The following is a 27266-nucleotide window of genomic DNA, read 5'->3' as shown; positions in this document are numbered from 1 at the left end:
AAATCAGATTGGATTAGATGTGGAGTGATAAATCAGATTGGATTAGATGTGTAAAAATATAAATCAGATTGGATTAGATGTGGAGTGATTAATCAGATTGGATTAGATGTGTAAAAATATAAATCAGATTGGATTAGATGTGGAGTGATTAATCAGATTGGATTAGATGTGTAAAAATATAAATCAGATTGGATTAGATGTGGAGTGATTAATCAGATTGGATTAGATGTGGAGTGATAAATCAGATTGGATTAGATGTGGAGTGATAAATCAGATTGGATTAGATGTGTAAAAATATAAATCAGATTGGATTAGATGTGTAAAAATATAAATCAGATCATCTTTATTGATACATTCTTCACTTCAGTCAACCTTCGGATTTGTTCATCTCTCACTTTATCTTTTCTTGTCCAGCCAAGTGACCATCTCAACATCCTCATTTCTGCCACCTCAACTTCTTTATCTTGTTTCTTTGTTGTCATCTCTTTGAACAGTTGTCCCTAAGTATTTGAATTTATTTGTCTCTGGCACATCCTCTTCTCCTATCTTTATTGGTGGTCCTGCTCTCTGTTGTCCGATGCACAAATACTTTGTCTTCGATGTGCGTACCCTTAATCCCCTCCTTTCCAGCTCCCGTTTCCAACCCTTCAGTTCCTTTTCCGCCTCAGCTATTGTATCATTCAAAAGTACTACATCATCAGCATACATCATATTCCATGGTGCCTCTCGCCAAATGGGTTCTGTTAGAACATCCATTACTATTGCAAACAGCAGATCCCTGGTGTAACACAACTCTTACATTAAATGGATCAGTTGAGCCAACAGCTGTCCTTACCACTGTTTTGTTTCCTTTGTACACATCTTGGATAACTTTCATATATTTCTCTGTTACCCCATTTGCTCTTAGACAGACCACATTTCTTTTCTTGGTAGATATGCAGTCATAAATCAGACATTTATGACAAATAAAAACTTGGTTTAATTTGGCGAGGGGGAAGATGGGAATCGTTTCAACAGATTAGAAACAAACAAAATAAAAAACTCAATTCTACTTTGTCATATACTACACACACCTATCGTAGATAAGATTTTGTTTGAGTTGAAGACAAATGGAAAATGGAGATAGAATAAGATGAGGCCCTAAAATAATTTCCAGCTGTGCCTTTTTGGCAAAATGGATTAAAATTCATTCAGAAAAAAAAAAATCACAAGAAATAATCAAATCATCACACCTTGCTCAAATTGACATGGATGTGTGTGACTGGACTTAGGTATATTGTGACGTAATCAGATATGCAAAGTAGGTCACATGTCCTTGACAGCCATCTTGGAAATTTTATAATGTTCATTTTGGTGTATTTTTATATTTGTATAAATTTTGACATATATCTCCCCCATAAATGTATATAAAATAAATTTTATTGTTGGATATTGATGTGCGAGGTTTGAAAATAGAGTATAGAAAAAAATTGTGATATCTTTTCATTTACTGTACTTCTTTCTTTGTGTTGTTACGTAAAAATATAGAGGAAATTTTTTCTGCCAAAGCATCTGGAAGGTAAAGTTAAAAATATTTTACTGGTATTGCTTTTTCCTCTTCACTGAATCCAATATTCAGTTCTCCTGAACTCTCTCTAAAGTCAATAAGCCTTTCACTTTCAGCAGGATTATCTGTCTCGCCATCTGTTCAAACATTCCAAATCCACTGATCACTTTCCCCTGCTGCATTCCTGCCACGCCCCCCTCTGGTTTGATTACCCAAATTTTCGTCTTGAATCCCCTCATCAGCATTGTAGTTACTTTCAGATTCAACATCTGCATTCGTTGATCTCAATTCTTAGTCTCGTCCGTGAGACAAAGCAGTCGAGCACTTTGTCATGCGCTCGTATAATTAAAATATTGGCCTGACATCATCGATCAGCGTTGCTGTACGTTAGGGCTGTGATGAATATGTGAATGAATCCCAGGTCAACTGATTTCAAGCAGCGAATAGTAGGAGTCGATAACCTGCACCCCAGATCAAAAGTATTCATGAATACGTTTCAATCCGGCCAGAGCATTTTCAGTAAATAGACCAAGATCTAATATTTTTATACTTGACGGGAACAATAATCAAAGAAATTCTAACACGTTCGTGAAAAAGATTGACCTTTCTTATCTGGTGACCTCCCGTTCTGCCTTATGGTGGGTGAAATACGACTCTGTCTTTGAATAGTTTTTATCCGGTTTGTGCTTGAATATTTCAGACCTGGTATTTGTTGTCATCAACTGATGTCAGATTTATGGTAAACGTTACGTTTGGTTGTAAAAATTATCCCGTCTCTCAGTCTTGTTCAAGAAATTAGATTGTTCACTGAATCATGTACCACCAATTTTCAAAAGCTTGCTCTGAAAAAAATCTGGAAAATTTGATTTTGAGAAGTTTTAGCCTCAGTTTCTCTTTTGTTCAGAAATATTTATGAATACTTGTAGGTAGTCGGAAATATTCATGAATACTTGTAGGTAGTCGGAAATATTCATGAATACTTGTAAGTAGTCAGAAATATTCATGAATACTTGTAGGAAGTCAGAAATATTCATGAATACTTATAGGTAGTCGGAAATATTCATGAATACTTGTAGGTAGTCGGAAATATTCACGAATACTTGTAGGTAGTCAGAAATATTCATAATACTTGTAGGTAGTCAGAAATATTCATGAATACTTGTAGGTAGTCGGAAATATTCATGAATACTTGTAGGTAGTCAGAAATATTCATGAATACTTATATGTAGTCAGAAATATTCATGAATACTTGTAGGTAGTCAGAAATATTCATAAATACTTGTAGGTAGTCGGAAATATTCATGAATACTTGTAGGTAGTCAGAAATATTCATGAATACTTATATGTAGTTGGAAATATTCATGAATACTTGTAGGTAGTCGGAAATATTCATGAATACTTGTAGGTAGTCAGAAATATTCATGAATACTTGTAGGTAGTCGGCAACTTTCTAAAATATTAATCCATGTAGCTGGCAACTAGAATCTCGCTGGAAATGTCTTTTTTGGATGCTGACTGTGGCGACTAAAGAATTGATCAGTGACGATTGATACAAATATCTTATACCTTTATTATTGTTATTTAGAATAATTTGTTCAGATAGATGTTATGGTTTTTTTTACGCATGATCTAAAATGAATTCTCGAACTGAATTGAGCTATTCCTATGTTTGCACCCCCTCCCCCCTCCCCCACCTCCTTCAGCTACCATGGTGTGGCTTATCACAATGGCTGACGAAGGCGACGGCAAAAAGTCAAAAAAGAAAAAAAATCACGACAGTTCACAAGGAGCATCCAGAGGTTCGTTTTTTTGTTTTTTAAAAAAGTCTTTGACATGATTAAGACTTTCATATTCATGGGTCTTAAATTTCCACTATTTAACGGATTTCCGCTATTTCTGGTCCTCCACTAATTTCTTCCGCTGCGGCTCCAGGCCTTCAGTAGTATCTACACATCTTCAAAAATCATTGTAAACGGTCTGGAAGGGAGGTAATACATGTTTATTTGTTTTTTAACAGTTTTTTTCTTTTTATAATATGATTTGTATGCTAATAATTCTATAATGCCAATAATTCTATAATGCCAATAATTCTATCATGCCAATAGTTCTATAACGCCAATAATTCTATATTCTATAATGCCAATAATTCTATATTCTATAATGCCAATAATTCTATATTCTATAACGCCAATAATTCTATAATGCCAACAATTCTATAATGCCAATAATTCTATAACGCCAATAATTCTATATTCTATAATGCCAATAATTCTATATTCTATAATGCCAATAATTCTATATTCTATATGCCAATAATTCTATATTCTATAATGCCAATAATTCTATATTCTATAATGCCAATAATTCTATATTCTATAATGCCAATAATTCTATATTCTATAATGCCAATAATTCTATATTCTATAACGACAATAATTCTATATTCTATAATGCCAATAATTCTATATTCTATAATGCCAATAATTCTATAACGCCAATCATTCTATATTTCACCAGTATTGTTAATAATGAGTGCATATTGTGCCACGTTATTTATGATAAAATATGCATTCTGCTGAAGCAGTGAAATATTCCTCCTTTTTTAAATTATTCTGGTTTGAGGCCCATGCATTTTTGCCATTTTTTATTCTGATAGTGTAATATATTTTAATTATTCAAAGTAGATTTTACATTGCCATTCCCTGTTCCCTTTGCTGTGTGCGGTTTTTGTTTACGTTAATCTATGGTTAAAAATTCGAGTTACTTTATTATGTTCAGTTTTTATTCTTTGACGTTGCTTTGTCAAACAAGTTCTTTTCTTGCTTGGTTAGAGTAAAACGTTTTCTTTTCAAAATCAAAGTTAGGAGTTCCCTCCACTCTACACTCTCCTTCTTCAAGTTGAAAAAATAAAGTTGAGCTTTTATATCTGCTGTCTTAAGGAAAAAGACCGTATGTGTTTACTTGTAATAAGAGGAAAAAGACCGTATGTGTTTACTTGTAATAAGAGGAAAAAGAACGTTTGTGTTTACTTGTAATAAGAGGAAAAAGGCCGTATGTGTTTACTTGTAATAAGAGGAAAAAGAACGTATGTGTTTACTTGTAATAAGAGGAAAAAGGCCGTATGTGTTTACTTGTAATAAGAGGAAAAAGACCGTATGTGTTTATTTGTAATAAGAGGAAAAAGACCGTATGTGTTTACTTGTAATAAGAGGAAATGACTATGTGTTTACTTGTAATAAGAGGAAAAAGGCCGTATGTGTTTACTTGTAATAAGAGGAAAAAGACCGTATGTGTTTACTTGTAATAAGAGGAAAAAGACCGTATGTGTTTACTTGTAATAAGAGGAAAAAGACTGTATGTGTTTACTTGTAATAAGAGGAAAAAGACCGTATGTGTTTACTTGTAATAAGAGGAAAAAGAACGTTTGTGTTTACTTGTAATAAGAGGAAAAAGACCGTATGTGTTTACTTGTAATAAGAGGAAAAAGACTGTATGTGTTTACTTGTAATAAGAGGAAAAAGACCGTATGTGTTTACTTGTAATAAGAGGAAAAAGACCGTATGTGTTTACTTGTAATAAGAGGAAATGACTATGTGTTTACTTGTAATAAGAGGAAAAAGGCCGTATGTGTTTACTTGTAATAAGAGGAAAAAGGCTGTATGTGTTTACTTGTAATAAGAGGAAAAAGACTATGTGTTTTCTTGTAATAAGAGGAAAAAGACCGTATGTGTTTACTTGTAATAAGAGGAAAAAAACTGTATGTGTTTACTTGTAATAAGAGGAAAAAGACTATGTGTTTACTTGTAATAAGAGGAAAAAGGCCGTATGTGTTTTATTGTAATAAGAGGAAAAAGGCCGTATGTGTTTACTTGTAATAAGAGGAAAAAGGCAGTATGTGTTTACTTGTAATAAGAGGAAAAAGGCCGTATGTGTTTACTTGTAATAAGAGGAAAAAGACCGTATGTGTTTACTTTTAATAAGAGGAAAAAGACTGTATGTGTTTAATTGTAATAAGAGGCTGCATACGGTCTTTTTCATTCAGAAGGCAGATAGAGCGCAATATCCACTAAATGTGCTCAAAGCACTTTACAAGGGTCCCTGACCAACAGCAACATGTAGAACGAGACATAGGCGATGTTCCTTTTTTGTTTTTTTGTTACAGAGTCTGTTGTTTTCTACGATGTAACTGTAATTCATTTTTGTCCGGCATATCAAATGACAAAAACTAAAAACACTGGAAGTCACTCACAACAAAGCAGCCAGAGTCGTCTTAGGAAAATTAAGTGACAGGAAGCAACACCTCTCCTTTTAGAGATGCACTACTACACGTAATTTATAGGATTGACAACAAAATAGCAAAACTGGTTTTTAAGTGCCTCCATGGATCTGATCCAAAATAATTGAACTCTTTTGAGTTCATATGGATGGCAAATCAAACCTTTGTTCAGTTTTCAATTATGGTGAACTCAAGAGAGAGAGATAATGATCTGATTGTATTGAAATCCTTACGTCGTTCTCAGGTGTGTTCATACTACCGGTTCCTGGGTGGGGATCCTGACCTCCCATAGTGGGCAGGGAGGTACATGCTGTGTCGCTGTGTCTTCTATCCCCCCATACCCGTTTTCCAATTGTTTCCTGTCGTTGTCTTGGAATGAGATTACTTGGTTTTGTCCTGGCCCCGGCATGTTGGCCTTACTGAGAGGGAAACAGTCAAATGTATAGTTGTATAGTTTTGGGAGATAATATTTTTTTCCTTGTAAATCATCTCTCTGTTATGCATTGTATTATGTTTAGTTTACATATTATATTATATGATTGGTAAACATTTGAGTGTATTCCTCTTAGTTGGGACCTGTGCTTGTGTCTGGATGAGACTTTTAGGTATCTCAAACTAAGTACTTTGACGGTGTGCTCTTGGAATCTACATCTGTTACTGTTCCCTATTTGAACCAATTCCCCTCTGTCTTACCTTTTCTTTTGTGCTTTAATTGTAATTCTAGAACTTTTTACTATCCCATTTTCTTCCTTTTTACTGGCGCTGATATGACCTTAATGTGTTGCGCTGTAAAACCCTTAAAAACAAAAAACAAACAAATACTACCGGTTCTCAGGTGTGTTCATACTACCGGTTCTCAGGTGTTTTCATACTACCGGTTCTACCGGTTCTCAGGTGTGTTCATACAACCGGTTCTCAGGTGTGTTCATCCTACCGGTTCTCAGGTGTGTTCATACTACCGGTTCTCAGGTGTGTTCATACTACCGGTTCTCAGGTGTGTTCATACTACCGGTTCTCAGGTGTGTTCATCCTACCGGTTCTCAGGTTTGTTCATCCTACCGGTTCTCAGGTTTGTTCATCCTACCGGTTCTCAGGTGTGTTCATCCTACCGGTTCTCAGGTGTGTTCATACTACCGGTTCTCAGGTGTGTTCATCCTACTACAGTACTCATTCCTCAGAACAAATTCAATGCAGGGAAAAGAGCTTTTTCACTGATTGACTCGTCAATTTTGTAATTGTAATCCTTTACCCTTTGAGGTGAGAAATTCAGAATTCCTGGAGGATTCAGAAGAAGGCTAAAGACAAATTACTTTCGAGTTAGAATATCTTGGTTTGATATTTGATGTACATTTATAACATTTACCTGTATTTCTATGTTTATTGTGATTTAAACGTTGGTGGTATATTTATGTATCCGTCTAAATATTATAGCTATCGTTCATTTCTAATGATATTTTTGTAAAGTGCTTAGAACTTGTATTATTTGTGATATTGGTGTTATCTAAATGTACACTATTATTATTATTATTATTATTATTATTATTATTATTATTATTATTATTATTATTATTATTATTATTATTATTATTATTATTGTTGCTATTTTCCTTACTATCATTATTATTATTATTATATTATATTATTATTATTATTATTATTATTATTATTATTATTATTATTATTATTATTATTATTATTATTATTATTATTATTGTTATAAGTATAAGTAGTATTATTAGTATTAGTATCTGCCATCACAGGCCATTCAGTATCTGCCATCACAGGCCATTCAGTATCAGCCATCACAGGCCATTCAGTATCAGCCATCACAGGCCATTCAGTATCAGCCATCACAGGCCATTCAGTATCAGCCATCACAGGCCATTCAGTAGTATCAGCTATCACAGGCCATTCAGTATCAGCCATCACAGGCCATTCAGTATCAGCCATCACAGGCCATTCAGTATCAGCCATCACAGGCCATTCAGTATTAGCCATCACAGGCCATTCAGTAGTATCAGCCATCACAGGCCATTCAGTAGTATCAGCCATCACAGGCCATTCAGTAGTATCAGCCATCACAGGCCATTGAGTATCAGCCATCACAGGCCATTGAGTATCAGCCATCACAGGCCATTCAGTATCAGCCATCACAGGCCATTCAGTATCAGCCATCACAGGCCATTCATAGTATCAGCCATCACAGGCCATTTAGTAGTATCAGCCATCACAGGCCATTCAGTATCTGCCATCACAGGCCATTCAGTATCAGCCATCACAGGCCATTCGGTCTCAGCCATCACAAGACATTCATAGTATCTGCCATCACAGGCCATTCAGTATCTGCCATCACAGGCCATTCAGTAGTATCAGCCATCACAGGCCATTCAGTAGTATCAGCCATCACAGGCCATTCAGTAGTATCAGCCATCACAGGCCATTCAGTATCAGCCATCACAGGCCATTCATAGTATCAGCCATCACAGGCCATTCAGTAGTATCTGCCATCACAGGCCATTCAGTATCAGCCATCACAGGCCATTCAGTATTAGCCATCGAAGGCCATTCAGTATCAGCCATCACAGGCCATTCAGTATCAGCCATCACAGGCCATTCATAGTATCTGCCATCACAGGCCATTCAGTATCAGCCATCACAGGCCATTCAGTAGTATCAGCCATCACAGGCCATTCAGTATCAGCCATCACAGGCCATTCAGTATCAGCAATCACAGGCCATTCAGTGTCAGCCATCACAGGCCATTCATAGTATCTGCCATCACAGGCCATTCAGTAGTATCAGCCATCACAGGCCATTCAGTATCAGCCATCACAGGCCATTCAATATCAGCCATCACAGGCCATTCAGTATCAGCCACCACAGGCCATTCATAGTATCAGCCATCACAGGCCATTCAGTATCTGCCATCACAGGCCATTCAGTAGTATCAGCCATCACAGGCCATTCAGTATCTGCCATCACAGACCATTCAGTATCTGCCATCACAGGCCATTCATAGTATCAGCCATCACAGTCCATTCAGTATCAGCCATCACAGGCCATTCAGTAGTATCAGCCATCACAGGCCATTCAGTATCAGCCATCACAGGCCATTCATAGTATCAGCCATCACAGGCCATTCAGTATCAGCCATCACAGGCCATTGAGTATCAGCCATCACAGGCCATTCAGTATCAGCCATCACAGGCCATTCAGTAGTATCAGCCATCACAGGCCATTCAGTAGTATCAACCATCACAGGCCATTCATAGTATCAGCCATCACAGGCCATTCAGTATCAGCCATCACAGGCTATTCAGTATCAGCCATCACAGGCCATTCAGTAGTATCAGCCATCACAGGCCATTCAGTATCAGCCATCACAGGCCATTCATAGTATCAGCCATCACAGGCCATTCAGTATCAGCCATCACAGGCCATTCGGTATCAGCCATCACAGGCCATTCATAGTATCAGCCATCACAGGCCATTCAGTATCAGCCATCACAGGCCATTCAGTATCAGCCATCACAGGCCATTCAGTATCAGCCATCACAGGCCATTCAGTATCAGCCATCACAGGCCATTCAGTAGTATCAGCCATCGCAGGCCATTCAGTATCAGCCATCACAGGCCATTGAGTATCAGCCATCACAGGCCATTCAGTATCAGCCATCACAGGCCATTCAGTATCAGCCATCACAGGCCATTCAGTAGTATCAGCCATCACAGGCCATTCAATTGACAGCCCTGAGTTAAGGCAAGGAGAAAGCATTGAGACAAAATTTTGCGATAAATTAACTTTCAATTTCATTTATTTATGCTTAACTGTTTATTGTTTAGAACATATTTTAGTATAGTGTGTAGACGTACTTTGGTGCTTATGCAACTGAGATAGAAATGAAATATACACAATGAAACTGACGAAATAGGTTGTTGTTGACCTTAGGGCATGAAATATACACAATGAAACTGACGAAATAGGTTGTTGTTGACCTTAGGGCATGAAATATACACAATGAAACTGACGAAATAGGTTGTTGTTGACCTTAGGAACCTTTTGATACGTCAGAGTGTCTGTATGTCTTTAAGTACAAATAATAACAAAATCTATAGCTGTACTTCAATTATGAATGCAAAAGATGTAGATGTAGAGTGGATGCAATAGTAAGGGGGGGATGGCGAAGATTTCCCAATGAGGGAAGTATTTTAAGTTATTACAGGCCTGTAAATTTTCAGACTTTTTAACAATTTTAAGTTTTCAGTCTTTCAAATATCAACGCTGAGACCCTTCATTGTTTTCTTTCATGGAAACTCCCAAGCCGATTAATAGGATGGTAATCCATGACAGAAGACACAGCATCATCCAGAAAATCCGAAAATAAGTAATTTCTGCTAATGGGTTTTACTGTTGATGAAAATACGCTTGCCTTCGTCATCCTAGGTCACAGGTCATGGATCTGAAATCCGCTCCCCGCTCAATTTTTGTTGTTTGTAGCGGAGACCAGCTGAAAAATTGAATTGCGAATCATGCATTTACTCAATGTACGAAGCCGTCTCGCTTCTTTTTCTTTCTTCAACCACATTGTTATTATTATGGTGTCCCTGTCAAGATAGACCATAAAGTAAGTTGAAATTGTTTTCGTCAGTTGCATTGTTACCGATAACCTATCAAGATTTTATTAGGAGGGGATGGAGTTTGTCCTTGTCTGTCTTTCCTGATGGTTGAATCAAATCCTGCACTGTCAATACTATCTGGAATATTGCCCCCCCCCCCCATTAATCTATGTAACCTCTCACAGCAAACTTTATTCCCTCTATAGATTAATTGGTGTTAATTCATGTAACCTCTCACAGCAACCCTTTTATTCCCTCTATTGATTAATTGGTGTTAATTCATGTAACCTCTCACAGCAACCCTTTTATTCCCTTTATAGATTAATTGGTGTTAATCCATGTAACCTCTCACAGCAACCCTTTTATTCCGTCTTTAGAGGTTTTTGATAACATTGAAGACGAGGACGACGATGATGGCGGATTCAGCAATCATTTTGCCGCTGGTGCTGAAACGAGTTACTCCTCTATGGATTCCCAGAGTGCAAGGAGTGCCGTGGCTGCCTTTGGGGACATGAACTCCAGTAGTAAGTGTGGAGTGGCAAACAATTTTGTATATAGCTCAATAAGCATGCTCAAAGCGCTTCACAAGGGGTCCCAAACCAACAGCAACACTTTGTATGTTGGAGAGTACATGACACCTCTAAGGCGGTGTCACTTTTTTATTTTATTATTTTGACAGAGACAATACTCTTAATGGCCAGGTACTCGTATCAATCGGAGTACAAAGAAAATGCTGTGCTTTGCTATGGACTATATTAACCCATGACATCCTGAACCAAAATGAGGACACAACCCTTATCATCCTAAACAAAGGCATACCTGCTGAATCTTACAAATTTTTCGTCATTTTACGAATTTTAGATAAATGTCATGGTCAATTATGAAAATGCGATATTGTATGAAAAATTACAAATTTTTAATTATCAGTAATACTTTAATAATAATAATAATAATAATAATAATAATAATAATAATAATAATAATAATAATAATAATAATAATAACTAATAACTAATTAAAAAAAAAAAAAATAATAATAATAATAACTAATAAAAAAAAAAAAAAAATAATAATAATAATAATAATAATAATAATAATAATAATAATAATAATAATAATAATAATATAATAATAATAATAATAATAATAATAATAATAATAATAATATAATAATAATAATAATAATAATAATAATAAAATAATAATAATAATAATAATAATAATAATAATAATAATAATAATAATAACTAATAATAATAATAATAATAATAATAATAATAATAATAATAATAATAATAATTCTGGCACTTCCAGAATTTTTCTTTTTTTCTTTTTTCTTCAAGAAAAAATTTGTGGCCAAACCAACACTATTTAAGTTTGAAGTTAAAATTTTCATGTCAGTTAATTGGGCATTCAGTCCAACTGTTTATTTATTAATTTTCAAGATAGGATAGCAACACAGCTGTCCATAGATCAGAGGCTGACGTTTGTCATTGTGAATCTTTTTACTTGATCCAAATATATGTAGCGGTTCGAAAGTCATAACCATTTCAATTTTTGTGCAAGACTTTTGTGGTTGGGTATAGATAGTCCAACCATATTGCCGTTTTAGGTCATGACAGTGGCTCCTGGTCTGGTCGAGTATCCCAGTTTATCTCTCTGAAAAGTTGCCTGTTCTGCATACCAATGATGATGATTCAAAATGATAACGCTTATGCCATTTTCACAAAATAAATCGAAACAAGGCAATGCCTGTACAATTGTAAAATTCTTCCTCAGTATTTTGTTCAAAATATAATAGGATCATAGTCCTCAATGAAACATACAATCTCCGACAGAGACAATGCTGTTAACGGCCAGGTAGTCATTTTACACCTGAGTACGGTGAGAGAATGTGAGTAAAGAGCCTTTTCCAAGGACTCAACTTTGTGCCGAGTGAGGCTCGAACCCAGGATCTTCCGATCCGAAAGTGAGTGTCATATCACACGACCACATAGCCGCACAAAAAAACCCAACAAAAATGCTGAAGGAAAAATAAACGAATGAGAATAAATATATATATATTTTGTCACTGGCCAGATCCCGCAAGAAGTGGTCCTGCTGGTAACGAAGGGGAGACAACTGTGGCCGTCAATAACCCTTCCAGTCGGCAGCAGAGACAAAGACCAAGACAGGGTCAAGGTCACCATGCAGAGTCCAGAAGTCAGCCAGAGACTTTGGACGGAGCGGATAGTGAGGAAGAACGTGAGTTTACCCGTTAAAGAATTTCAACTTAAGAAAATAAGACGTAGATCATGTTTTCCACTGGGCCAAACTGGAGTCTCTGCAGCGTTGGTCGTAGAACTTGTTTTTATTCTCTATTGTCTTTTGGCACTTTTCTACTCACTTCATCTCTTGTTGTTACCAACATAAGTGCCTGCTCCACTCACTTTTCTGAACTAAAAATTCACCCCATATACCGGAGCATACTCAATGTCTCAATCGTTTCTATGTTATATGTTTGTGTTGAGAATATTGGCTATTAAGCTTAACTGCTGGTCAATTAACTTCGCGATGGTTGTGTGGTGAACGAACCCGCGGTCTCCAGAAGTGGGTGAGAGAGAGCTCTAGAAATGACCTGAGTTTGATACGAATATTTTTGTATTCGTGGATAGCTCACAAGGTAGAGCCACGCTCTCACCTGCCAGGCGGAGTTGTCGTACCAATAAGGTCGCGGGTTCAAACCCCACCACCGCCGCGAAAATTAAAATTTTTATTCTCTATTGTCTTCTGGCACTTTTCTACTCACTTCATCTCTTGTCGTAGAACTTGTATATTTTTGGCTCATTATAATTCAAGAATTGTATCCCATCCAGGCACAAGTTGCGTTGCTATGGGTAGAATTAATTTGAACAAGTGTGTAGGAAAGGTGCCAGACAAAGCAAGAAAGAAAAGAAACCATCCCAAAAATTTACTTTTCCTGGACTGGGGGTCGAACTGCAGACCTCCTTTATCTTACACCGATACGATGTACGCCTGCTCCCTTCTTCCCTAATTTCTCGTATTTCAGCACATGTTTGTGTCAAGTGACTGGTTTGATTCGGGATGGGTTTTGTCACAGTTCTAACTGACGGGTGAACATGGCTATTAAAATGGTACTTCAGAGCCATTATAGTGTGAAAACGGACAATAGGAATTGTTTGCTATCCTTTGGATAGGATGCCAATCTGTTGTAAAGCACTTTCCAGCAGATCTGATAGGCCCATCTACCCATTCACTCAAAGACGGACAGTAAAAAATCTCGACTGTATCGATCACAGTCCTTTGTGTGTGAAGTGAGTGCTCTACCAACTGAGCTATCAGGACCCCCGGACGGCCATTAGATAATTGACGGGACCCCCGGACGGCCATTAGATAATTGACGGGACCCCCGGACGGCCATTAGATAATTGACGGGAACCCCGGACGGCCATTAGATAATTGACAGGACCCCCGGACGGCCATTAGATAATTGACGGGACCCCCGGACGGCCATTAGATAATTGACGGGACCCCCGGACGGCCATTAGATAATTGACGGGACCCCCGGACGGCCATTAGATAATTGACAGGACCCCCGGACAGCCATTAGATAATTGACGGGACCCCCGGACGGCCATTAGATAATTGACGGGACCCCCGGATGGCCATTAGATAATTGACGGGACCCCCGGACGGCCATTAGATAATTGATAAAGTTGTTGTTTTTGTTTATCTCCAGGTGGTGTCAAGCTTGGACTGGGGGATTTCATATTTTATGGTGTGTTGGTCGGAAAAGCTTCATCCAATGGAGACTGGAATACAACTCTTGCTTGTTTTGTCGCCATTTTGATTGTAAGCATTTTCAATGTTCAGTGCGGCGATGTGCTCTTGTGGTATGACACTCGCTTTCAGATTGGAAGTTTCCTGGGTTTGAGCCTTGCTCAGCGCATAGTTGAGTCCTTGAAAAAGGATATTTACTTACATTCTCTGACCATACTCAGGTGTAAAATGAGTACCTGACCGTTAACAGTGTTGTCTTTGTCGGAAAAAAAAATTGTAATTTCGCCTAACAGGTGTCATGTATCGTTCTTTTAAGTTATGTGTTGCTGTTGGCTAGGGACCCTTTGAAAAGCGCTTTGAGCACATTTAGTGGATATTGCGCTGTATAGAAGCTCAAGGTTTTAAATCTCTCCAACAATGAGGTCTAATGTCTTTCATATCCAAATGTGTTTTATTGTTTAATCTGCCAATGAATGACTGCACACCTGCCTAGATCAAAATACGAATTTTGGACTCCAGCTATAGAACAGCATAGTCTCTTTGACTCAATCAATCTTGTTGAAAAGGAAAGGTTAGTTCCTTAGGACCTATATTCATTAATTAATTTCAACACAATCACAACAATAATACCATTAATTAATTTCAATATAATCACAACAATATCATTAATTAATTTCAATACAATCATAACAATATCATTAATTAATTTCAACACAATCATAACAATATCATTAATTAATTTCAACACAATCACAACAATATCATTAATTGATTTCAACACAATCACAACAATATCATTAATTAATTTCAACACAATCATAACAATATCATTAATTATTTTCAACACAATCACGACAATATCATTAATTGATTTCAACACAATCACAACAATATCATTAATTAATTTCAATACAATCATAACAATATCATTAATTATTTTCAACACAATCACAACAATATCATTAATTAATTTCAACACAATCACATTAATAATACCATTAACTCACTCAATCCTAGAGATTTTTGCTACTTTTCAAAATTTGAAAAATAAAAAAAGTATTAAAAATTAGCATGTGCATAATATATATTTTTATTCAACTATCACTAACATGTAAAAATGAAAAACATTAGCTTTGATACTACGCCTATAATTTGTCTCATAAAAATTTAATGAATAGGCATGGGGTAAAAGTAAACCGGGTAAACTACGGCTATAGCCGGTGTTAGGGTTGAGTGAGTTACTTAATTTCAAGGCAATCACATCACACCTTTCGACTCTCCATTCTTTTCACCTTTTATTTGCAAACATTTCATCATCATTGCATAGCATTGATTTTTTATATTTTTAGAGCCACAAGGCCCATAGAGCTGGAGTTTATAGCGTAAAACAGACAATAGCAATTGCTCGCTATCCTTTAAATAGGACGCTAGTCTATCATAAAGTACTTTTCACCAGCTCTGACAGAACCAGCTACCCAATCACAACTGGGGGTGGACAGAAAAAGTCTCATCTCCACCCGTGGTTGATCTTGGTCCTTTTGCGTGTGAAGCGAGTGCTCTACCAACTGAACTATGGAGATCACCATATCATTGATTGGCGGTCACAAAAGATGTCTTTTTCATTGAAATTTTTTTTTTTTTAATGTCATGCGTTGAGATCAGTAACAGCTTTTTAAATACCGGTCATCACAGTATTGATACTTCTGACATCAAATTATTTACAGGGCTTAATTTGATATCATCTAAAATGGAGACGTTTCAGTTTTATTCTTATACCACTCCAACAATTAAAAAATTGGCATGTAAGATAGCAAAATGCTGTTTTAAAACTTTGGAGCCTCAAAAATCCCTGGCATTTTATCAGTTTGAAATATAAACCGGTTCTTTCTGAATGACGAAATCTTGTCTCGGTTTGTCACTCATCATCATATTTCTTTAAAGTAGCCTGAGGCAGTCTGTTGAGCACTGTTGACGATCAAAACAACGATAATACACAACAGAGAGTGAACGTGTAACTGTAACTCGTAACCCCTTTGTCAATACAGGCACTGATTGGTCTGCACATCGCATCATTCTATACAAGTCTCTCCACCACCTTGCTGGGTGGGGTTGGGGTTCCTGACCTCCCATTGTGGGCAGGGGGAGGCACACTGTATCTTCTATCCCCCTGTCTTTGTCTTGGAATGAGATTACTTGGTTTTGTCGTGGCTGAGAGGGGAACAGTCAAATGTATAGTTTGTTTTGGGAGATGATATTTTTTTCCTTGTAAATCATCTTTCTGTTATGCACTGTATTGTGTTTTGTTTACATATGATATATGATTTGTAAATATTTGAGTGTATTCCTCCTAGTGGGGACCTGTGCTTGTGTCTGGATGAGACTCTTAGGTGATTTCAAACTAAGTACTTTGATAATTTGATCTTGGAATCTACATCTGTTTCCTATTTGAACGAATTCCCCTTTGTCTTACCTTTTCTTGGATGCTTTAATTGTAATTCTAGAACTTTTTACTATCCAATTTTCTTCCTTTTTACTGGTGCTGATATGACCTTAATGTGTTGCAAGCGCTGTGAAACCCTTAAAAACAAAAACAACAAAACAAACCATCACCTTGAAAACCCTGGAATAACGACATCATTTTCAGATGCCCGGCTATGTTCCTACCCAAGATTACCCTGCATAATACATTTCTATGTCACTCATTTTCATGATTTAAATCAACCCCTCCCAGCTCCGCTCTCTTAGATTGCCAAAGAACTCAATTCTGTCTTTTTGTCCCCCACCCCAGCTCCGCTCTCTTAGATTGCCAAAGAACTCAATTCTGTCTTTGTTTTGTCCCCCCCCCCCAGGGATTATGCTGTACTTTGCTCCTCCTGGCCATCTTCAGGAAAGCTTTGCCCGCCCTGCCCATCTCGCTGACCTTTGGGCTGGTGTTCTATTTTGCCACAAGCTCTGTTGTCCAACCCTTCATGGACAATCTGGCCAGTGAACAAGTTTACATTTGACCAATGGCTACACGACTCAAGCAAAACTGGTCACTGACATTAATTGTATTATATCCTATATATATATATATATATATATATATATATATATATATATATATATATATATATATATATATATATATATATATATATATATATATATATATATATATATATATAATATACGAATATACGAATATCTATATATTGATAGCCCGTTGATCTAACTTCTCATGTATAGTATTGCAAAGATACCACTTCAGAGCTAAGATCAACAGGCCATCTATATATATATATATTCAGTTTTATAAAGTAACTATGTCTCCAGGACCAATATGGGCTGAAACCCTGGTCACCTTCAGCATGTATCCCTCCCATTCATCAGTTCATCAAGATGACATTGGGACAAGCTGATGCATTACAGCCTGGCAACATCAGAAAGATTTAGATCATTAACTCACTCAACCCTAACAGAAACTCGTTGAAATAGACAGAAAGTGGGTTTGAATTGAAATAGACAGAAAGTGTGGGTTTGAATTGAAATAGACAGAAAGTGTGGGTTTGAGTTGAAATAGACAGAAAGTGTGGGTTTGAATTGAAATAGACAGAAAGTGTGGGTTTGAATTGAAATAGACAGAAAGTGTGGGTTTGAATTGAAATAGACAGAAAGTGTGGGTTTGAATTGAAATAGACAGAAAGTGTGGGTTTGAATTGAAATAGATAGAAAGTGTGGGTTTGAATTGAAATAGACAGAAAGTGTGGGTTTGAATTGAAATAGACAGAAAGTGTGGGTTTGAGCAACTCGACAGACATACAGTGAAACCTTGGCATAACAGTAACAATGAAAATCCATTATAATAATAACCGAGCCCTGTTATAGCCGAATTGCAAGGGAAACAACCAAAATGGCCAAAATCACCGTTTATAATGCTGTAGCATAGAGTGGTAAGTAGCCTATACACACACAAACGCTGTAGCATAGAGTGGTAAGTAGCCTATACACACACAAACGCTGTAGCATAGAGTGGTAAGTAGCCTATACACACACAAACACTGTAGCATAGAGTGGTAAGTAGCCTATACACACACAAACGCTGTAGCGTAGAGTGGTAAGTAGCCTATACACACACAAACACTGTAGCATAGAGTGGTAAGTAGCCTATACACACACAAACACTGTAGCATAGAGTGGTAAGTAGCCTATACACACACAAACGCTGTAGCATAGAGTGGTAAGTAGCCTATACACACACAAACACTGTAGCATAGAGTGGTAAGTAGCCTATACACACACAAACGCTGTAGCGTAGAGTGGTAAGTAGCCTATACACACACAAACACTGTAGCATAGAGTGGTAATTAGCCTATACACACCATAGAGTGGTAATTAGCCTATACACACCATAGAGTGGTAAGTAGCCTATACACACCATAGAGTGGTAAGTAGCCTATACACACCATAGAGTGGTAAGTAGCCTACACACACACAAACACAGTCAGGAAAGAGCAGAGCTTTCCAATGCATCGTCTCATCAGCTAAAGAATTTTTCACCTTGTTGTTGGCTGAGGAAGGGTTTCAGCCCAACGTTTTTTTTTTCTCCTGCTTTGTTCGTTTTTCTTAATTTATTTTTGTTGAGTAATTTATCTAATACTTGATTTCAGGTCTTGTGTTGTTATTTTCTTTTACTTGCTGGGGCCAATGGGGGAAAGGGGATTTTGTAACATTTATTTTGTGACGTAATAAATAAATCAATTTAAAAAATGAAACTCAATTTTGTGTTGTAATTACCCTGTGAGTTTGTGTGTGTGTGTGTATGTGTGTGATTGAGAGGAGGATGTCTCTTATAAGGCCTCCATCTGGGTGGGGTTCCCGACCTCCCATATTGGGCAGGGAGGCACTTACTGTGTCTTCTATCCCCCCAACCCCCCTATATATCTGGGTGGGGTTCCCGACCTCCCATAGTGGGCAGGGAGGCACTTACTGTGTCTTCTACCCCCCCCCCCCCCCAATATATCTGGGTGGGGCTCCCGACCTCCCATAGTGGGCAGGGAGGTACTTCTATCCCCCTATATCTGGCTGGTGTTCCTGACCTCCCATAGTGGGCAGGGAGGCATTTACTGTGTCTTCTATCCCCCTGTATCTGGATGGGATTCCCGACCTCCCATAGTGGGCAGGGAGGTACTTACTGTGTCTTCTATCCCCCTGTATCCTGGCTGGGGTTCCTGACCTCCCATAAGGGCAGGGAGGTACTTCCTGTGTCTTCTATCCCCCTATATCTGGGTTGGGTTCCTGACCTCCCACAGTGGGCAGGGAGGTACTTACTGTGTCTTCTATCCCCCTATATCTGGGTTGGGTTCCTGACCTCCCATAGTGAGCACGGAGGCACTTACTGTGTCTTCTATCCATCTATATCTGGGTGGGGTTCCTGACCTCCCATAGTGGGCAGGGAGGTACATTCTGTGTCTTCTATTCCCCTATATCTGGGTTGGGTTCCTGACCTCCCATAGTGGGCAGGGAGGCACTTACTGTCTTCTATCTCCCTATATCTGTTTAACAGCATGCTAGAACATGGATAATATTTTTTCCCAGGGAAAAGCCAGTTGACAACCCAAACATACCACCATGTCTTCAGATTTTGCGACATTGCTCTTTGAAAATGGTATTATCTGTCCCCGCAGTTTTTCGCGGACGCAAATGGCAAATTTCACCCTTGACCGCAAATATGTATTTGGTCGCAAAAAGCCGCAATTTTCGCAGTTTTTAGGCTAAATTGACGATTTTTTTTTTGTTTTAAAAACCCCAACAAAAGCTATGAAAAATTGTGAAAAGACGGCGACTTTCAATGCTAGCAATTCAAAATTGGCACTAAATAACGGACAAACATGTCTAAGCCTAGCCTCCCACCTCTATGGCCTAGCCTCCCACCCCTATGGCCTAGCCTCCCACCTCCATGGCCTAGCCTTCCACCTCTATGGCCTAGCCTCCCACCCCTATGGCCTAGCCTCCCACCTCTATGGCCTAGCCTCCCACCTCTATGGCCTAGCCTCCCACCTCTATGGCCTAGCCTCCCACCCTTATGGCCTCGCCTCCCACCTCTATGGCCTAGCCTCCCACATCTATGGCCTAGCCTCCCACCTCTATGGCCTAGCCTCCCACCTCTATGGCCTAGCCTAGACTATTGGAGATCCCAAGCTTTGTTTTTCGTCTTTTTTTTCTTTTTACTGAAGAGTTCTCGTGTCTCATGCTTGTTTAAACTCTGCTGATGCAGGAAGAAGTTTTTCAATTTATAATCTTGTGTTCTCTAGTTTCAAGAATCTACAATTGAGACAATCAATACTAACGAACTGACAAACGATTTGATATTTCATGAGGAAATTCCTATTTTTATTTTATTGCATTCCAAAATTTTACTTTTCAAAGTTTAATTCTTTTCCTAAGAAATTTGTCACATTTATCATTTATGTAAACAAAATGTGTTCTATTAAAATATTTTTCATGAAATGCAATTTCATTTTTAATTTTTAGCCACAAGTTGCACTTAGTTTTCATGATATAATTAAATGTCCCCGCAGTTTTTCGCGGCCGCAAATTAAAACACAAAACAAACAAAATCTATGAAAAATCGTGAAAAGACGACGACTTTCAATGCTACCATCCAAAATTGTTTCTTATAACATGATTTCTCTGAATGATTATCTACTTGTTAAAAAAAAAAATTATGCCTTTTGCGCCACGATATCATAAGATATCGTCGCCTAGGCATTCCATGAAGATAACTCATCAAACAAGATGTCTGATGTCAACAGGAATCACCCATGTTGTCCAAGTGAGCAAATTGGAGGTTAATAATCTTGCTCAAGGAAAAAAACGAAAGTGCCTGAAGCGGGGCTCGAACCCGGGTCATCTGGATCACAGTGCAATGCCTTAACCACTCGGCCACTTCGCCTACCCCCCCCCCCATCTACTTGTTAAGTAAGTAATAAATTATTATTTTTTATTATGATTGTCTATAACTATAACTACTACAGAAAATAGAATTATCTAGTTTCAAGAATCTACAATGGAGACAATCAATGCTAACGAACTGACAAACGATTTGATATTTCACAAGGAAATTCCTATTTTTATTTTATTGCATTCCAAAATTTTACTTTTCAAAGTTTAATTCTTTTCCTAAGAAATTTGTCACATTTATCATTTATGTAAACAAAATGTGTTCTATTAAAATATTTTTCATGAAATGCAATTTCATTTTTAATTTTTAGCCACAAGTTGCACTTAGCTTTCATGATATACTAAATGTCCCAGCAGTTTTTCGCGGCCGCAAATTTCCCCCTTGACCGCAAAAGCCGCAAATTTTTATTTGGCCGCAAAAAGGAGCAATTTTCGCCGTTTTTAGGCTAAATTGACGATTTTTTGTTTAAAAAAACAAAACAAACAAAAGCTATGAACAATCGTGAAAAGACGACGACTTTCAATGCTACCATCCAAAATTGTTTCTTATAACATGATTTCTCTGAATGATTATCTACTTGTTAAAAAAAAAAAAATTATGCCTTTTGCGCCACGATATCATAAGATATCGTCGCCTAGGCATTCCATGAAGATAACTCATCAAACAAGATGTCTGTGGTCAACAGAAATCACCCATGTTGTCCAAGTGAGCAAATTGGGGGTTAATAATCTTGCTCAAGGAAAAAAACGAAAGTGCCTGAAGCGGGGCTCGAACCCAGGTCATCCGGATCACAGTGCAATGCTTTAACCACTCAGCCACTTCGCCCCCCCCCCCCTCCCATCTACTTGTTAAGTAAGTAATAAATTATTATTTTTTATTATGATTGTCTATAACTATAACTACTACAGAAAATAGAATTATCTAGTTTCAAGAATCTACAATCGAGACAAGTAATGCTAACGAACTGACAAACGATTTGATATTTCATGAGGAAATTCCTATTTTTATTTTATTGCATTCCAAAATTTTACTTTTCAAAGTAGACCTGTAAATGAGCTCTATAAAAATTGACTGAAACTCTTCGACAAACTGAAGATTCAATTATTTTTTAAAAAAATAAGGGCATCATTGGAGAGGAGAGTGATAAATACAATACATTAAAATAGTGGGTGTTATTTCTTACTGGAAGTATGACTGCCATAATTTGATGTAGAAGGAATGTTAAATAAGCATGTCATTCATATAGGTAAAGATGACTTCATCAAAGTCATATTCCTGCCTCTGGAATTTTTTTTGACATAGTCAGAAAAATAATCACCATTATCATCTTTAACTTCTAGCCATGACCAATTGAATTTATTCCTCACACTCACATCTTTAACTTTATCGATGCTCGACAAGTCTGAATTGCGATCCACGAACAGCTCAGCCATTGTTAGAACATTAGAATAATGTAGCAATGAGCAAACTTGATTTTCAATCAGTAAATGACAGAGAAAAAAAAACTAAATAAATATGACTTCTGGCCAATACACTGAATTATTAAGTAGAAGTGAATTATCAAGAAGAAACTTCGGCAGGCGTAGCGGAAAAATTCAAAGAATCGAAATGAAGGTAAATCGCCACAAAACAGCAAGCTCGCTTGGGCTTGAGCAAAACAATGGCAGAAAACGTCCTGATTTGCACGGGAATTAATTAGGCTACTTACCATTGTTCCTTATAATCAGGTACTCAATCAGTGAAGAAACGGTCAACCAGTTTGTTTACAATGTGAGGCAATCGAAATGTGCTTGTCGCAATCTATCCTAATCTAACTTTCGATTTAAAGGTGTCTCCATCATCTACTAGAGATGTTACTTCCGGCATTCGCATTTTATTTATTTTTTTATACTTTTAAAACCCAGCTTGTAATTGTGGTCAATTTTGGCTTAGACGAAACAGTGAAATTTATCGCTCGGTGGCTCAGTTAAAATTGGCTACCGTTGGGATCACGACAGGTTGGAAAGTGAAAAAATAATTTAACGAGGGCTGTGTGAAATTACACTGGGATGTGTTCAGTCACGCCAATTCTAAAAAGCGCCGCTTAGCCTTGTCAATAAATCCATCGTTAATATTAACGGCTCCCATGAGCTATGCGTAGCGTTATGGAACACTCCTAATTACTTTACGGTCATTCGACTACGATTTGTGAATTCTTTCTGTCTTCACTTCTTTCTTTCTTTCCTTTTTTTTTTTAAATATTTGAATTTGACAAATTGACTGATTTCAGTTACAGTGCAACCTCGATATAACGACATCGTCGGGACCGGGAAAACGTGTCGTTATAGAGGGATGTCGTTACAGAGAGGTTTCCTATGTGTGTATATCAGGAGGCGTTTTGGGTCTTGTGTAGTGAATGTATACACCCATTTTCCCTCTGTAGTTTATCCGGGCTTGGGACCGGCAATGAATGGAGAGTGGACAAAGGATTTATAAACAGTCCAGTGTTGACCTGTCACAGGCATTCATTGGGTGAAAGGCGAGCCTTCTGATTGGTGAAAGGCGAGCCTTCTGATTGGCTGCGGTGTTGTACAAATGTGACTATTGATTGGCTGAAAAAGAAGCGTTTTCATTGGCTACAATAAGAACTAGCTCTGGGCTTATTACGAGTAGACAACATACATAGAATGGAAGATACCACTTGTAATAGTGACGAACAATTTCATGGTAGACAAACACCTTCAAGGTTTGTCGGACCAGAAATGTCGTTATACAGGGGTTTTGCTGAAATGTACGTCGCTATAGAGGGGTTTTTATTACTAATGATATATAGTAAAATAAAATGGGACCTGAGTACCATGTCGTTATACAGGGAATGTCGCTATAACGGATGTCGTTACATCGGGGTTGCACTGTAATTGACTGAGAATTTACAGGTCTATCAAAGTTTAATTGTAAAGTTTAGAATTGAATTTAAAATAATCACCCATGTTTTCAATTGCTTAAACAATTCTGCTCCTATTTACCTTCAGGAACTTATCCACCTTTATGAACCCAGTCGAAAGTTAAGATCTGCTAATTTAAATATCCTAAGGGAACCCCCAAAATCGTTAGTTTTTCATGAGAAATCCTTTGACCACCATGCCCCCCGACTGTGGAACTCCATCAATATTGAAACTAAAAATAGTGAAAATCCACTTATCTTTAGAAAACGGTTAAAAACTGAGCTTTTCTGTAGGGCATATAATTTGGACTCTTTATATTTTATTATAATATATTATGTTATCATCGAATTTGTGTGGTTTTAACATGCCAGTTCTATATTTGTATATCATACATGATGTGTTGATGTAAAGCGCCAGTGAGCAATTCTAAATTGGAACTAGGCGCTATATAAGTTCATTATATTATTATTATTATATTATTAATTCTTTTCCTAAGAAATTTATCACATTTATCATTTATGTAAACAAAATGTGTTCTATTAAAATATTTTTCATGAAATGCAATTTCATTTTTAGCCACAAGTTGCACTTAGTTTTTATGATATGATTATGATTTTTCCTGATTTTTTCCATGTTCTTCATTCAAAAACCCATTAGGCCTATATTAAAATATAAAGCAATAATAATAATGCTCAAAGTTGGATAGCAAGTAGGGAATACAAATTTAATGTGCCCGCATTGGAAAATGGATTTTGTTTCTCTTTCCTTGTGAATAGTTATTTTTTTCCCCTCTCCTTAATTAGGTTTTCCAATTTTGAATTTTTTATGCGATTGTTCACTTTGATTTACAAAATTTTAAGAAGCTAAATCGTTAATAAAATATTTTGATTACTTCCTTCTTTTTTTAACTTACTTACTTACTATTATTATTATTATATTATTATTATTTCAAACCATTCAAAATATAAATAACTTCATGTTGACATGTGACATCAATATTCTACAAAATGCCCTATTTGTGTCAATTTTTTTTACCGTACATGTTGTTTTAATTGTTTGATTTTTTGTAAAACTAGCAAATTCTTGGCAAATTTTGCTTTTTTGATGGCAAATTTTACCATTTTTTAATGGCAAAAAACCGCGGGGACAGTATTATTTATGGTGTGTGTTTGGACAGATTATTCCCCTTTTTCTCGTAAGGCGTGACAAGACTCTTAGCGGACGGAACTACTTTACTAATTTTAAGTGCTTGTAAATTTCGATGCACTTAAACTTAAATAAAAAATTGGGTATTCAAAAACTCATCATCATCAGCATTGCATGGATTTTCATTCAAATCAAATCAAAACTAGATGAAGATGTACAAATCTGTTTTCTTTTGTGGCACTTGATTTTCTTGATTTATTCTTAGTTTTGTTAAACGACGTCGGGGCACTGTTTGCCATTAAACCAATGGCATTACACATTGGAAAGTGAAAGTGTAACTAGGATACACTTTGTAAACAGACATTACACATTGGAAAGTGAAGGTGTAACTAGGATACGCTTTGTAAACAGACATTACACATTGGAAAGTGAAAGTGTAACTAGGATACCCTTTGTAAACAGACATGACACATTGGAAAGTGAAAGTGTAACTAGGATACCCTTTGTAAACAGACATTACACATTGGAAAGTGAAAGTGTAACTAGGATATCCTTTGTAAACAGACATAGAATAGAATAGAATAGAAGGTATCGACGTCGCTTGATTAGGCCACTGGCCTGTCGCCGAGTCTTTCCAGTCACTGAATGTCTTGTTCACAACTGATCTAATACATTTCCCTACTTGATCTTGTGATCAGGGGCTAGCCTACACTACACTTTCTCTACTGATCTTTTGATCATAGTTATTTTGGGTGGGAGGCACTTCTACACTATGCACATAACTTTCCATCACAGCATCTAATCTATTCTTGAAAGCATTGACACTCGGCGCTTCAACGACATTTGCTGGCAATGCGTTCCAACGTTCAATTACTCTCTGTGTAAAAAAGTTCTGGCGAAGGGTGGTTTTAACTCTGGGTTTCAGAAGTTTATATGAGTGGCCCCTGGTGACTGATTTTTTGTCTACTGTGAGCAGCCTATCCTGAGTCGCGTACAAGCAATGTGTGAACTTATAGGTCTCAATCATATCACCTCTCAAACGCCGATAGACCATACTTGGCAGTCCTACTCTTTTCAGGCGCTGTTCATAACTCAAGTCCTTGAGTCCACCAATGACCTTTGTTGCTCGCATAAGTACACTCTCTATAAGCTTCTTATCCTTTTCAAGATAAGGTGCCCATACACAGTTTCCGAACTCCAAATGTGGTCGGACCAAAGCTGCAAACATTAACTTCATAGTGTCACAGTCAAGATAGTCAAAAGATCTCCTTATCAGTCCAAGCTTTCTGTTAGCTTTGTTGACCTGCCTTTCCAAATGCTGTGAAAACTTGAGCTCTGGGTCCATATGAACTCCCAGATCTTTCTCCAATGTTGTCTCTTGTAAATCAATTATCTCCTCACTCCCATGTTTTTTCATTGTGTAGGTTGCTTTCTGGTTTTTGTTGCCTAAATGGAGCACTTTGCATTTGTTGGCATTAAACTTTAGCTGCCAAGTATCAGCCCAATCGACCAAACTATCAAGATCACTCTGAAGTCTCTTTATATCAACCTCACTGTCAGCCTCACCATACACTTTCTTATCATCTGCATACATAGAACACAAGCCTGATACAGTCTATGGTAAATCATTGATAAATGCTACGAAAAGTGATGGTCCAAGCACACTGCCTTGTGGCACCCTGCTCCTTACACACGCCCAATCAGACAACTGTCCGTTAACACAAACTCGTTGACGCCTGCCCGTAAGAAAATTAACAATCCATGCAAGTACTTCACCTTGAACTCCAAGTGCCCTCAGTTTGACCTTTAGGCGCTCATGCGGGACAGAGTCAAATGCCTTTGAAAAATCTAGGTAAATGGCGTCTGCGGAAGACCCACTGTCTAATAGAGATGTCCAGTCTTCTAGGGTAGTTAACAAGTTGGTTACACATGAACGCCCAGACACAAAGCCATGTTGGCAACCTGATAACAGTTCATTTGAGGTCAGATGGTCAATCAGACTGTCTCTAACAATTCCTTCCATAACTTTGCATA

At 37.3% G+C, this 27266-nt stretch overlaps 1 protein-coding gene across 1 annotated transcript in view; it reads left to right on the top strand.

Moving 5' to 3' along the window:
• Nucleotides 1-18973, top strand: part of LOC144970276 (presenilin-1-like) — a 52314-nt gene extending 33341 nt beyond the window's left edge. Inside the window, exons 8-12 of the mRNA XM_078909748.1 lie at nucleotides 3250-3345; nucleotides 10817-10963; nucleotides 12519-12683; nucleotides 14179-14291; nucleotides 17069-18973. Of these exons, the coding sequence (XP_078765874.1) occupies nucleotides 3250-3345; nucleotides 10817-10963; nucleotides 12519-12683; nucleotides 14179-14291; nucleotides 17069-17224 (677 nt within the window). The 3' untranslated portion in view covers nucleotides 17225-18973. The remainder of the gene's footprint in view (nucleotides 1-3249; nucleotides 3346-10816; nucleotides 10964-12518; nucleotides 12684-14178; nucleotides 14292-17068) is intronic.
• The last annotated feature ends 8293 nt before the right edge of the window (nucleotides 18974-27266 follow it).

The sequence above is a fragment of the Berghia stephanieae genome, chromosome 1, assembly GCF_034508935.2.
Source record: "Berghia stephanieae isolate SIO BIC M18660-M18661 chromosome 1, UCSD_Bste_1.3, whole genome shotgun sequence".
Lineage (NCBI taxonomy): Eukaryota > Metazoa > Mollusca > Gastropoda > Nudibranchia > Aeolidiidae > Berghia > Berghia stephanieae.
This window is presented reverse-complemented; position numbering and strand designations above follow the sequence as displayed.